Source organism: Microtus ochrogaster, linkage group LG2 (genome assembly GCF_000317375.1).
Source record: "Microtus ochrogaster isolate Prairie Vole_2 linkage group LG2, MicOch1.0, whole genome shotgun sequence".
NCBI lineage: Eukaryota > Metazoa > Chordata > Mammalia > Rodentia > Cricetidae > Microtus > Microtus ochrogaster.
The window spans coordinates 44,910,471-44,925,740 of record NC_022028.1 but is presented as its reverse complement, the minus strand read 5'-3'; the positions used below and the strand labels follow the sequence as shown (position 1 = coordinate 44,925,740).

Genomic DNA, 15,270 nt, shown 5'->3' with positions numbered 1-15,270 from the left:
AGTGCTGGGAATTAAGCCGTGTGCCACCACGTATGGTCTTTCAATTGTCATAAATGTCTAAGATCTTTCGTACAACGAATCTATCTAAGCATTGCTACATGCTCAGTAGAGTCTCACTCAGGGCAATGAAACATTACCGTGTTTTGTACGTGGGTTCAGAGAATTTGTAGACTTTATCTGTATATAAATATGTTCTGGTTTTCTGCAGCTTACCTCCAAGTAGACATTTAGAATGCAGTCTAGGTGTGGGAAAAACTTTACTCAAAAGCTAAATTTGGCTATAGAGATACATGTAACTCTATCATTTGCCATCTAAGGAAATTTATATTGGGTCCTTATCAGTCATAAGGACAATTAACTTACCCAAAGGGATTTTAATTTGTTAGTGATATTTGGGCTGATTTTGATTGCTCCAGAGGTCAAGGAAGTAAGGTTCTAGATCTCTGGAATTCACATATATTACATTTACAATTTAAAAATTATTATCTTGACAAATTTTGAAAAAAGTATTTTTAGAATAGGCAAGGGCCTAGCAATTTTCACATCAGTAGAGCAATTATCTTATCGGTATAAAGAGCAAGTATAGGAATGAAGCCTGGGCTCAGTTCTCATCACTGAACAAAAAATATATATCCATTTTTAATAAATTAAGAGTATATATCTATTTCTGATAAGTTAATAAATTGAGGCTCCTGCAACTCTGTAATTGGTTGTCTCTGACTTACCTTTAAACAGGTATTTTAAATTTTTTGGATAGCTGATGTGTAACAGAGCACAAAATTTTTTATTATATATATGAAGAGAATAATACATTATAGCTTAGGCTTCCATCTTTAAGGAAATCCTGGATCCTGAGTTTTGCTATTTTCAGCATCCACACCAAGCACATATAAGCGATTAAGAGTATAACACTTGTCTTAATTCCCTATTGCAATCACTGCGCAAATATTTCCAGAAATTTACAACTTATTGTATCATAATTTTAAAATGTCCTTATATAATTTCTTAATTTATTTTCTCTCTACAGGCTGATTTCAAATATTTCATAAATATTCATTTATATCACTGTTGCAGATGCTTTGACTGATAGAGTAAAATTAATAAAAATGTCAAAAAAAGAGAAATGTATGACTTACAAAAATCTAACGACAGTTTCACTATATCTTTTATTTCTTCCTTATGAGCCATTTCTTTACCGTCCCAATTATTCCTAAGAAATTCAACATTGCCAAATTATCTAATATACACAAAGTTACCAATAATTGACCCTATGCAATTTTAAACTCTCCGGTACCCACATTAAAAAGATAAATGTTAGCAAAATTGTTTTAATTATGCTTTTAATCAAGTATTTTAAAACAGCTTAAGAGCCAGGTGTTGGTGGTATATGCCTTTAACCCCATCACTCAGGAGGCAGAGGCAAGTAGATCTCTGTGAGCTTGAGGCCAGCCTGGTCTACAAAAACTAGTTTCCAGGACTGGCTTCAAAGCTATGAAGAAACCCTGTTTTGAAAAACAAAAAATAAAATATATAGCTTAAGACATGTTTAACACAATCTCAACATGCAATCAATATAAAACACCTCCAGGAGATATTTGACTTTATCCACAGAGTCTTTGGAATCCAGTTTCATCTCAAACTCACAGCAGACCTCATTGTGCCCAGAGCAGGTCTGGGCACAGCAGCTACGTGAGTTCAATAACTGATGTTGGCACACACTGTCCTTTTCTCATGGACTGTGACTGTCATTCACAACTGGACATTGCTATGAACTCACCTTTCATGAAATGAAAGGAGTAGATTATAGCCTTTTAGGTTATTGTCTATTTTCTTCTTTGATACTGCACCAAAATTCAAGTGTTGGTTTCTACATTTCATTTGAAATCTGAAGGAAGGATTACAAATATGAAAGTCTATTCATTTTTTCTTGTATTTTAATTTGTCTTTTGTTTGTACTTCAAATTAATATTTGGTTACTTCTGTTTTAGACCACTGTCTCGTGTAGCCCAGCCTGGGTTTGAACTCTGTGTGTAGTTGAAATTGGCCTTGAACTTTTGATTTTCATGCCGCCTGTCTCCAAAAGTGTAATTACAAGAGTATACTTTTGTATTCGACCCGATGTTCATTTCAACATGTTGTCTTTGCCATTTGGATAATATTAGCTCATATTTTTCAAATACTGACATATTTCATTACACAATATGAAAAAAGAAACATTTTTAATACGAACACCAATCTCATCAGACAATCTCATAGTCATTGGATAATGGGGAGTTGTCAAGTTCACAGTGGGGAAGACAAGCTTTCCAGTACTGTGATTTGAATTGGAAAGCTCCAGTGCCGTCTGTCATCAGGAGCAAATACTGCCAGCTGTTTTTCTCGAAATGAAAGCCTTACTTCATTCATTTTTTGTAAATGTCTTTTGAATATTTAGCTTGAATACACATATTTTGCCCCTAAGTTGTTCCTTCAAATAAAAATATCTATTCTATGAAAACCTGCGTAGTTCAAACTGAATCATGTTTTTCTTGAGATGACTACATATTATTATTACTATATTAATTCATCATACAAAATGTTTAAAGATGTTGTCTTTGATAGCTAGACAGGTGATTGTTGAAAAGACAGAAGGTGGGTAGATAGGTAGGTAGGTAGACAGATAGTGTCTGGTATTCAGGGGTAAACTCCGAGGTTTGAACTTTTTTACTACATGGATGATGTTTCAAAGTTATGGAACCAAAAACCTTGCCGAGTCAGTGAGAGCAGACAATAAAGAGAACACTTTGTCAGATCCTTGTGAAGCAAAAATGCTACCAGATGAGAACGAAATAAACCAAGAAAAGAAAGCAAGAAGTTAGGAGTGATGTGGTAAGGCAGCCAAGGGTGGTGGCCTGAAGGCTTCTAGACAGTAAGAATAAACATAGATTTGTGTGCAACTCCTCAGATAGTGTCAGCACAGGCACTGATCTAGTAGAAGGAGAGCCAGAGTTCTGCGGCTTTCCCAAAGGTGTACAACGCGGAGAGAATGGTGTTACGGTTGCAAACTGACTGTAGAACGGGGAAAGCACCTGTGAGGTTTACCATTGAGGTGGGGCGATGTAACAACCTCATGGAGTTCACCTGCCCTGACAACGAGCTTGCAGTAAAGTTGCTTGGGAACCCAGATAATATAAAGCACAAAATGAAAAACTTCCCTCTCTCTGCTTCTCCCTCCCAAGTAGACATGTTTTTATGGACAAATACTTTATATGCTTTAAGTCTGCACACGGACACTCGCTCCTGTAACACTCCAAGGATTCTCAGGGCCTGGTGCTGCATTGTTAGCCTTCCCAGTTCTGATGTTTCTACCTTCTTAGACTAGGGTATTTTGTCCCCGTCTCTGTGTTCCCAGCATGCAAACTGAAAATACGGGACTTTTCAGCCTCAATGGGCCTGTGAATCGATGTAGTAAATCCTCTGACTTTGTTTCCTTAGAGGTCATGAAGAAATACATAAGGAAAAACACTTAAGTTTTTTATCATGGGACATTTATTTAAATTGACAAAGCTTTATGTATTTGGTAATTAAGCATGGGGAACATGTAGGTTTCTCATAAGAGAATGTATGAGAAGGAAGAAATTCAGTTAGGTGGATTGAATATCTTGCTGGGAAGAAGAGTGCTGAGTTTGTCTGGATACATCCGATATTGTGATTAAAGGTGGGAGGTTTGTAATAGAAGTTTCGGGGCAATAGCACAGGTAACTATGGCTTTAAAGAATGAAACATGGTGGAGGGCAGAATTGTTAAGGGACAGAGCTCAAGGAAGTGTGAATGTGGAACACTGGAAGAATAACTCCATTAAAAAAATGGAAGAGATTGCCAAAAATAAGTCAGGAGATCTGGAAATAAGGAACCAAGCTAACTAAACTTCCTTAAGGCATAGAGGGAGAATCACAAGGGCAGAGAATGGACTCTGAGGAAGTAGTAAGGATTGAGAAGTGACCACACGTGGATAGCATAAAGATCACACTGTCAGTGGGTAGCATGAAGAACATGCCAAACAGAGTCGGCAAAGACTCCACATGAACTAAAGCCCTCCCTTGAGAAAGCAAAGGAAAGAGATAGTGTAAAAAATGCCCTATCTAATGTGAAGATCATTATCTTCTCTTCTTATAAATCATCTTCAGTGACTACCCACTGCTTTGGTTCACAGTTCCAGGATATTTCACGTGGTTTCCATGTCTCACATAAACCTCTGGCTTCTCTTACCCCATACATGATCCATACTCCCTCTCTTTCTCCGTAGATTGAATGGATAACCATCTCTCATTTACTCAGCCTAGCTTCATCATGGTTTTAGCATCTGTCATTATCACATCCTCTGCCTACAGACTTTATTTGGCCTTTCTCTTAACTGAAAAGACTGCATGCAATACTATAAAAATCATTTTTGGTAACAGAATTATATGTGTATATATATCATATTGTGATTTCTTTTAGATTATTTTGTTTCTTTATAAATACATAAATATTTATTAAGTATTAAGTAAGAGTAAATACATATGATTTAAGCATATGGTTTATAATTTCTATTCAATTACTTTGAATTTCTAACAAAAATTAACTTCGCATCATTCACGTTTCACTATTTAATCCTATTTACTTTTATAAAAAATGGTTATTTATATTTACTTGTGCTTATTTTATAACATCTTGTTTATATTTAGTACACTGACCTTATTATTTATCCTTTAAGCCCCATATTGTACTTTTCTTAAATAACAAGAAGGGATAAATGTACATTATCTTATATAAGGTATATAGACCTATATTTGCTAAAAAATCTATGTCACCCATAATATCCTATATGTAAATACTTCTTGGATAATATTGACCTGCTTTTACTACAATGAAGTCTTTTTTTTGAAGGAGAGTATTGTCAACATACAACAATTGATGTATGATGACTAGGGTTCTTCACCACCTAAGAATAAAACATTTTATCCCTGATGTTTACATGTAGATTAAAGTTAACTAAATGTGTTCTGAGCAAGATGTCCAGTGTACTAAGATACACAAGGGGACAGATGGATTTTACTTGATTTTTTTCTTGATATGATAAATGTTCAATAACCATTCTTCTTATAACTGTTGGCTTTTTTTCAGAGAAAAATCCAAACAACCTTCATGCCCAAGTTAGAAGAGATGTGCACTTTGATGTTAGGTATTTTGGTTAAAGTTAGAATCCAATTGCCCTTCAGATGATCTGCCCCTGAAGCTGTATTCGGCCTGAGAGAAGACATACAGGAAGACTATTTTATATAGACACATGTAACTTAGTGAAACATCGTTTCTAACATCATTAGAGATTCTGTTTTAAAAGGAAAATCTTGTATATTAGAACACGTTACCACAATTTTTTTTCTGTTTTTTTAATCACAAAGGGCAAATATCTTGATAAAAATTTAATGACATTTACATTTTAAAGAGTCTATTTCAAAGTAATATGAAAAGTGTTAATAGCTGAAACACTTGCCCCGGGCTAGCGTCTCATGTCTCTCACTCATGCGCTTACCAGCACGTCAGCTTTCCCGCTCAACCCCTTCCCGTAGTCGTCAGTGGCGATGACTTGAAACTTGAAGTAGGATCTCCTCATATTGTGGAAGAGCATGGCTGTCTTGATGAGCCCAGTGTATGTTTCCACCACAAATCCCTCTTTGCCCTCTTTAATGGGCGGTATGATGAGCCTGTAGGCCATGGCACTGTAGTTTCCCGTGTCCCTGTCCGTAGCCTAGGAGGGGAAAGCCAAATGAAAAATCGTTGATGAGAAGTAAGTAAAAGCTTGCAACTTGAAATCTTATTTCTACTTCCAAGGTTACTTGTGCAATAGCACAGTGCTTTTCTCCTAAAATTCAGTTTCTCTGAATATCAGTGTGCGTAGGTAGAAGATACATCTTCGTAACAAATAGTTTTCATCATATTCTGGCTCTGGGACAGTTGTTACAAAAGACGAGGAGCTAATCAATTACATTATATATCTCTGTGAGGATGAGTTCACATTTAGGCTATGGATCCAGAGTAAGGGCATGGTGGGATCTAAGGGTCACATGCAGCGCACCATCACATAGTGTGAGGTTTTCATTTGCTTTGTTTATTCAGATTTGTCGGGGATTATTTTTGTAGTTATAAATTTTTTCTCTATAAACTTTTATTAATATATTTTGGCCATGTTTTCTTCTCCCCCAACTCCTATCAGATCCTTCCTACCTCCCTATCCACTCAACTTCATATTTTTTCTACCTCTCTTTAAAATATAACAAAACAAAATCAAAAACCAAAAAAAAAAATCAAAACAAGCAAAACCAACATTTTTGACCTAGCATGTGGTCCAAGGGGTGGGAGATATAAACTACTGTACAATGACATATCAAATGATAAGTTGAACGTCATAGTTTTAAACAAAGACATTTATGTTGTATGGAAAGTCCTTCTGCATATGTGTTGCTTTTATTGGCTAGTGGATAAAGAAACTTTCTTGGCCTGTCATAGTGATGTCTAATAAAATGTTCTGGGTGCTGAAAGAAACCATCCCAGCATGTCTGATCAATAAAGCAGAAATCAGCCATATATGACTATTAAGAATTTAAAATGAAGCTAAGGCAGCAAAAGAACCAGGATTCTAATCACGTGAGCAGTAGTGTTGGTATATAGACAGTGACAATAATAAATAACAGCTCACATACAGTAAGGTATAGTATACACTTGACTTAGCTTCAAGTTTTATTTCAAACATGCAAAATATTTCAAGATAGGCATATCAACACAACAGGGGAAATTATAGTAATTAACACAAGTATTTCAACTCAAGATTAAAAAAAAATGATTTGTCTAAGCTGCTGTCACTGTTAATTCTGATTACTGACTTGACTAGATTTAGAGTTACCTAGGAGACAAGTCTATGGGCGTGGCTATTGAGGCATTTCCAGTTAAGTTTAATAGAGGAGGTAAAGTTCTCCCTAAAGGCGGGCAGTACAGTGCCCTAGGTTAGTGTCTCAAACTGAACAAAATGGAAAAAATGGAGGAAGTCATATAGACACCAGGATTCATCTTTGTCTGCCTTTTGACTGCATCAGCAAAGTGTCCAACTGCCTCATGCCCCTGCCACCATGGTGCGCCAGGAGGCCATGATGGGCCTTTTCATCAAACTGTGGACCAAAGCAAACCCTTCCTTCTTACTTTCCCCCCCACCATTTTAGCCCCCACAGCAACAGCAAAACTACAGTTGCTAGAATTCCACATTGAGAAGCGGGAAAGCTTGCTGTTTCAGCTCATTTTCTCGTGCGGTCTGATGTTGTTTGGCAGAGCCGTGTTTGGGCATTAGAGTTCCAAGGAAGAGACCTCGGCGGGCATTCCATTCTCTTTCACAGGAGAAAGGAGGAGTATTTAATGTTAACCCTTTAAAACTTTAAACCTTGGTGATTTGATTCATCCAACAAAGGAAGCATGAGAAATGAAAGAAACCACAACTAAAACTCAGAATCTAAACCAACTAACATGAGATATACATCTCCATTCTATGAGTAATTTGTTACTAAGGTCAGATCAAAGAGCCTTGACAAGGGGCTGTGAAGATGGTTCAGTCAGTAAAGCAACTGCATTGCAAGTGTAAGGACCTGAATTGGATTCCCAGATATCACATAAAAAAAGTGTGGGCATGGTGGCATGCATGTATGTATAATCTTAGCATTGGGGAGGTGGAGACAGTACAGTACTTGGGGTTCACTGGCCAGCCAGTCTAGCCTCCTTGGTGAGCTCCAGGCCAGTGAGACATCATCTCAAGATGAATGACACCCAAGAAACAACATTTCAGGTTGTCTTCTGGCTTTCATGTACACATGCACACACATATGCACATGTATAATTACATATATGCAAACACATGCACACAGCACACACAGAGACATACACAAAAAAGATGTGATACATTCAACCTTTACCTCTTGGGTTAGCATTAAGATTCCTCTTTAAATAAATATTTTATTGCTAGTGCGAACTTTAATACCCATGCCTAAAGTGTACCAAATTATGAATATACAGAGCAATAAAATTTTGAAAAATATGCATATATGTGAGACTATTTGTATTAAGAGTCAACACGCCACAGCTATTTTTGTCTTCACGGATGCCTCGGTTATCCCCATCTCCCTGTCACACCCACCCCCTTGTCACACCCAACTCCCTCAGGAAAATCATCACCTGGCAGCATCATTGCTTATGTTTGCTCATTTTTAAATTTGTATTTGTAGGATCAGCACAAGTTCTACTTTACGACTCAACTCTTTCACCAGTTTTTATGCTAGGAGGTTCAATCATGTTCAGTTTTAAGATAAATGCTAACAGCACAATGATACGTAGAGAGGGGAGACAGTTACTGTACAAACATAGCGGCTGCTTGGTACATTAAGCTAACTCACACAGTTCCTATTGACTAACTCCCCATTTCAAAAAATTGTTTTGCTTTCTAATTTATCATATTATGAAAACTATAACATTGTCATATTTCATAATAAATGACTGAAGTGCTTTTTGTTGTAAGCTTTTTCTGAAGCAAATGATCATTTAATATAAAACTCAGAAATATCATTTGGTTTTATGATTTTCTTAGTGTGGTCCAGAAAATTTGTAAAAAATGAGGCACAGTTTCTAAAAGTCAGGTTTGCTAGACCTTTGAGGCTCCCAAGCTCTATTTCTGTAGGTTGTGCAAAGCCAGCCCTCTTTCAGGTCCTCTTTCAAGGCTCACCGTTCTCGGTGGTCTATCTCAAGGATCTCACTTCTGGAGATGGTTAGGAACAGCTGTCGGGAATGTGTGAATTCTGGGAACTCTCTCCTCTCTATCAAGTGTGTAGAGTTGAATGCTGGTTAACTAGAGAGCAAGAGTGGAAAATTCCAGTGGCTGATGAACTTGGGACCAACACACAGCATGCTCAAGTTCCATTTAGGATCGTAGTTTCTCTAAGAGATGTAAGTCAGATGGCTCATATAGTACATGCCCTCCAGACAAGAACCAAGTGATCTCATGAGGCAAATGATAAAATTGGCATGTTAAATACATACGGACTCACATCCAAAGTGCCAGTAACAAAATTCAGAGCCCAGTTTGAAATCTGGGTGAGAAGGTGCACGGGTAGCAAACCACTTCGGTGTTGAGTGCAGCATGACTTTCGCTTTCTGCTTTCAATGTCTTTACATTTCATTTGCTTCCTTACTCCTACTTTTTGTTTTACATTGTAGGGGACTTCAAAGTCACTTTTTACCTGTATCCTTTATCCATCAATGAGATAAATTATGTCCAGCAAATATTATTATAAGTGTATATTATATATTATGTATATATGCTATGTTATATGACTATGATGTGCTGAAAATGATGTTTGTGAAATCATAGATAATGACCAAGGACATCATGACCATTAGAAATACTTGCTATGAGAGCTGTTAAATTCATATTGTAATAGCAAGAATACAGAAATTTAAGCACTCAAGAACTCTATTTCGATTCTTCATCTTAGACACATAAGATTATAGCTCCTCTAAGAAAGTAATCTCTTAATAACTTCTTTCTTATTGAGGTCAGGGTGCATGTACTTGGTTTTTATAATCACCTTTCATTTCATTTATGCTTTCTAGTTTTCCTTTATGGTTTCCTGATCCCATTGACCAGTCTCACAAGCCTTCTACCTTGGTTGAAACCCACACACTTACACAGAGAAAAGACTCTCCCTTTCTTACTGAGTGCAAGGGCATTGGTATCTAGTTCTCAGCCTTCCTCTCCAACTTATTCCTTCTTTAAAAGTGCAGTTTTCATGTAGACGGCATACTTGGCAATTTATCTTCAATTCTCAGGGCAGTGACTCTCCTTGATCAGTGAGCTGCCTGAGAGTTGCTCTATTGTTAAATCTCCCAGAGGCAGGGGCCCTTGGGGAAACGCTCTGTCTCTGGGAGATAAGACTTCAGTGTGTGCATTTCTGACCACAGTACACTCATTCCGTCTGAAACCTCTTATGCTAGAGAATCTTCCATTTGCCCTCTTCCTTGAGACATTAGGTTTGGAAATTCCATCCACTTCTGCTCTGTCAAAGCCACACTACGCTTATCTCACCTTTATACCGTGGATCAATTGAGCCATAAGTTTATACCTGATGACTTAAGACTGAAGATAGAGAATTTAAACAACCAGGAAAGCCAGTGTGATCATAAGCTCTCACTCTGAGCTCCTCACTGTGCTCTTGCTCCGTTTAGAAAATCTTCTCTGTAAACAGTAACTTGTCTCACATCAATAATTCAGCCCACTTGTCAATGTGTGTCTTCTCCAGTCTCCTCCAGAGATGCACATATTCTAATTCACATGAAATTTCAGGATATCAAGTGTGACATTTCTCAGCTGTTCACCTTAGAAACAAAATATCTTTACTGGTGTCATCTGTCAGCTCTGCGAATCTTAGAGGTGCAGCTGAACCGCTTCTTTCATCGAAGGCACATTCACAAGGATCTGAGCCTCTCCCAGTTCTCTGCATATGGAATATGCTATCCCTTCCCTGCCATGCTAACCTTTTCCTCTTAAAACTATAAAAACACATTAGTCTTTTCTATTAAGACAAAGTGAAACTTTTACTCTGATGCTAGCCACAGCACTGTTTCTATGGTTCGGTTCTCTACCACGTCTTAATAGAATTCCTTCCCTCCATTTCATCCTTCAGACACAGTAAGACCTGAGCCTCTCCAGAGAGAGTAACTCTTCCAAGCTGGCTTCAAGTGGAGCTCAGTCTCAGATCTCCCAGCCTGTGTTCTTGCAGGGCCTCTGTATCAATAACACTGGTGCGCAATTCACAGTCAACTATCATCTGTCCGCCATTCTGTGTCCAGCGCTGTGTGACACCTCATGTGCATAGACCCAACTCACAGTGTACCGTTATTTCACAGGACAATGATGTAGGCCAAAGGGATCAGTAAACTATTGATAACCACAAGCTATCTGGTAGCAAAGCAGGATGGGTCTCACTCTAAGTCCACTCTATCCAACATGTTAAAATACCAGGATTTCAAAACTCACTGAAAAGAACAGAAAATGAGACATAAACTACCCTAAGAATTTTTCCTGGATGCAGTAAGGAGATGGAAAAAAAAACAATAAACCTACATGCCAGAAACGAAGTGCAAATGCTTTTTCCAAAGCTGTTAAAAATATCCCTATAATATGGTGTATGGAAGCTGGCCTTTTGAATAGTGATTGGTGCATGAGGGTAGAGCCTTATAGGAGGTTCTAAGTTCTCCTTTGTCCACTTCTGCTTATAAAGATGTAGTGCAAAGATGGCTATCTAGGAGCCAGGGATACATCTCTAGTGACTCTGCTGATGTGTAAAAATCACTAATGATCCAGGCCTCTAGGAACCAGGGATTTAGCCTAGGTGAATCTGCTGATGGGTAAAAATTGTTAATGACCCTGTCCCAGGAGAAAGAATTAATCTTGCATGAAATCCCTTAGTTATAAATGTCAGAATGGATAAGAAAAAAACCCCAGCAATATATTGTATAAATCTTATCATTTACTTGATATTTTATTTTAGCTGGGCAGTGGTGGCACGCGCCTTTAATCCCAGTACTTGGGAGGCAGAGGCAGGTGGATCTCTGTGAGTTCGAAGCCAGCCTGGTCTACATGAACTGGTGCTAGGACAGTTAGGGCTGTTACACAGTGAAACCCTGTCTACAAAAACCATTAGCTCTAGCTTCTTATTGGCTAACTCTTACATCTTAGTTTAACTCATTTCTGTTAATCTGTATATATTTTTTTAAATATTTATTTATTTATCTCTGCAGGCCACAAGAGGGCACCAGACCTCATTACAGATGGTTGTGAGCCACCATGTGGTTGCCGGGAATTGAACTCAGGACTTTTGGAAGGGCAGGCAATGCTCTTAACCACTGAGCCATCTCTCCAGCCCCATCACCACAAGGTTGTGGCCTACCAGCAAAGTTTCAGCACATCTAGCTCCGGCCACAGATCCATGGTGTCTCTCTGACTCCGCTCTTCTTTCTTCCAGCATTCAGTTCCATCTTCCCGGCCTAACTAAACTCTGCCCTATCAACAGGTCAAGGCAGTTTCTTTATTCACTAACCAAGAAAAGCAACACACAGACAGAAGGACCTCCCACACCATTACTTAATCTGTTTCTTTCTACTGAAAAGGTTATACCTGGTTCATGATATAGTTACCAAGAGGAAGAGGTTAGCTTGATTTATTAACTTTTATTTTTTCTGTTGGCAAAAAGTTATGTCTGGAGTTGCTTGGAAAGAAGCCAAACTTGGATATTACAATTCTACTTGCTTTAATTATATTTTATAATGAAAACTCAGACACAGACAACCACTTACACATTGCTAAGACCTCATCTGGAATTTTTAATGTGTACAGGTGCCCAACATTAAGAGACAACCACCAAATAATTGCTTCTATCATGCAGGGAATAGGTGAGACATTAATTTTCTAATAGCTTTAGTAACTGTTCCCCTCTGTTGCCTAAATGAATACCACGGATGCAGAAATATTACTAAAATAATTAGTGATGTCCTAAGAACTTCCAAACCTATTAAAGTCCAATAATGGGGCTTTAACTTCAGCCTCTCAATTAGACCCATTTCAGCCGTTAGCAGCACAGAAACCTTGCTTTTCCCGAGACAGAGTGAAGGTGATTTAGAATGTAGGGCCCAAAACTCATGCCTCACATCCACCCACTGGTGTGGGTGTCAAACTGTGATTATTCGAGGCAAAAAAAGAACAGAGAGCTGGCTTCTGAGTAATACTTTAACTTTACTCTTGTATTTTTAGAAAACGTGAAGAAACTTTCATTTTAAAGTCTTTACGGCCAATGTGCCCAGCTTCTGATTAAACATGGATAAAGAAATACCAAGGAGATTGATCTATTTCCAAGCTTATTCAAAAAGTTTTGCGAAAAACTATAAAAAAAGGAAGAAATGTTTTAAATAGGAAAAAAAAATCAGTGCTAGATTTTTTCACAAGCATTTAATAAAAAGTGGCTACACTGGGACACTAATAAAACCTAGTAATAAGTTCACATTAGGTAACTGTAGAGTTAAATAAATGATAACCAAGTTTAAAGCAAAATAACAACAAACAGATACTGGAACATTTACAAATGCAAATCAAATAGCTTCACTTCCTACTATTACACAGAATATATTTCCATTGTTGGTGGATTTGCATCCTACTAATGTATAGAACATTTTTCTCTTAAACACACACATGTACAGGTATATATTTTAAAGTATAGTTACCATTAAAAGATAATCTTTAATCCTAACATCAAGGAGGCCAAGGCAGGAGGATCTCTGTGAGTTTGAGGCCAGCCTGGTCTACATCCTGTGAGTTCTGGGACAGCCAGGGCTACATAGAGAGATCCCATCTCAAAGACAAACAAAAACAAACAAACAAACAAACAAAACAAAATTGGCTGTAATTTTGAATAAGAATAAAAATAAGAAGACTTCTTATGTTTAAACTCCTAAATTTAATAGAAAATCAAGGAAACAGAACAACAAGGAGTTTGAATATTCAGTCTGAAAGTTGAATTTTTGTGAATTCACTCTCTTGATATTTATTGCCTATCAATTAAATATCACAAAAGAGCATCTTATTACATAAAGAAAAACTCATTTACCATAGCTTTTGCAGAAAAAAAGAACATATCTAGACAAATAGAATTCAATTTCTAAACCATTTAGTTTGGAAAAGCAGTGTGAACATTCCAAAGCATGATGAATCTAAATTGTTGCTCTGAAGCTAATGATAACCAAAAGAAGCCTTTAGTGTCATGAAAGTGACACTAATTGTAAAGAAGTTCTAATTTGCAGGTTGGAGTGGGACTATCTGTACATAGGACACTAAAATCTGTCTCTTTGCAACATTTTAATATAAAGACCACATTTATCCAAACCAGGGCCTATTCAAAATGTCCTTCATTTAAATTGGTCATATTTCAGATTGTTCCCCCGCCCCTCTCTCTCTCTGTCATTCCCTTCCTCCTTCCTACCCTTCCTCCCTCCCTTCTGGCATTTGTTTGTATGGATACGTAAATGCATACAGTTAAAATATATAGTGACATTTTTTGTCACAATGGATTTTATATTTTTGGGTACAAATGGTATTTTCTAAAAGGAAACAGCTGTTAAAACTGAAAAAATATTATGAAATAATCTTTGATTGACAGAAAATACACTACCTGAAATTTGAGGATTCTTAACCACATTCAGCATACACTGATAAAATTTCTTGGTTTAATCAGAAATTGACTGGGGATGAGGAAAATCCCATGTGTAAGAAACAGAAGATGAATATATATGAGAAAGAGCTTTTCTGTTAAAATTTATCCATTTTACAATTTTTACCAAATTATGAGACATTCATAATCTTTTGATCATTGAGACAAAACAAGCAATAAAGTATTTGTGTGTGTGCACCTGTGTATGAGTGAATGAGTGCACGTGTTTGTGTGTGGGCATTTGTGCACACGTTTTGTTTATCTATGCATGTACATATATGTAGGTATATAGGTATGCATATATACACTTATAAATGTGCCATGGTGTGTTTGTGTGGGTTAGAATAATACTTGCTCGAGTTGGTTCTCCCCTTCTACCATGTGGGTTCAAGGGATTGAACTTTGGGGTAAGCATAAGTCAGAATTATCAAATTCTAAGGTTTTATTTTGGCAAATATTCATTGTGCATAGCTATTCCTGCATCTACTTTGCAAACAATTCTTTAAAGTGCAAATATGTCATGGACTTTGACAATATTTACCCCATGCCCTCCCTTTTCTACAACTGTCTCTTTAACTACGTAGTGTGTATGTGGTGTGTGTGTGTGTGTGTGTGTGTGTGTGTGTGTGTGTGTATGTGTGTGTGGTATGGTTTTACTTATTATTCTGGATCCCTAAATGAGAGTAAATACTCAACATCTGTCTTTGCCACTTTGCTTAGTATAATCACCTCTAGTTACATCTATTGTTGAGCAAATGACATAATTTCAGTCTTCCCCTGGTTGCCTAAAATGAGGGGTTTGATAATATTCTTGACAGTGGAGTGAATGATTCCCTCTCTTGCATACTCACCAGCATGGGCTGTCAATTGGTTTTTTTGTGAGGGCCATTCTGACAGGACAAAACGTAGTTTTAATTTGTATTTCACTGGTAGGTAAGAGCGTTGAATTATCCCCCCA

At 37.3% G+C, this 15,270-nt stretch overlaps 1 protein-coding gene across 1 annotated transcript in view; it reads right to left on the bottom strand.

Annotated features, from left to right (window-relative positions):
• Positions 1–15,270, bottom strand: part of Pcdh15 (protocadherin related 15) — a 1,155,509-nt gene that overhangs the window by 42,399 nt on the left and 1,097,840 nt on the right. Inside the window, exon 30 of the mRNA XM_026785470.1 lies at positions 5,555–5,770. Coding sequence (XP_026641271.1) covers positions 5,555–5,770 — 216 coding nt within the window. The remainder of the gene's footprint in view (positions 1–5,554; positions 5,771–15,270) is intronic.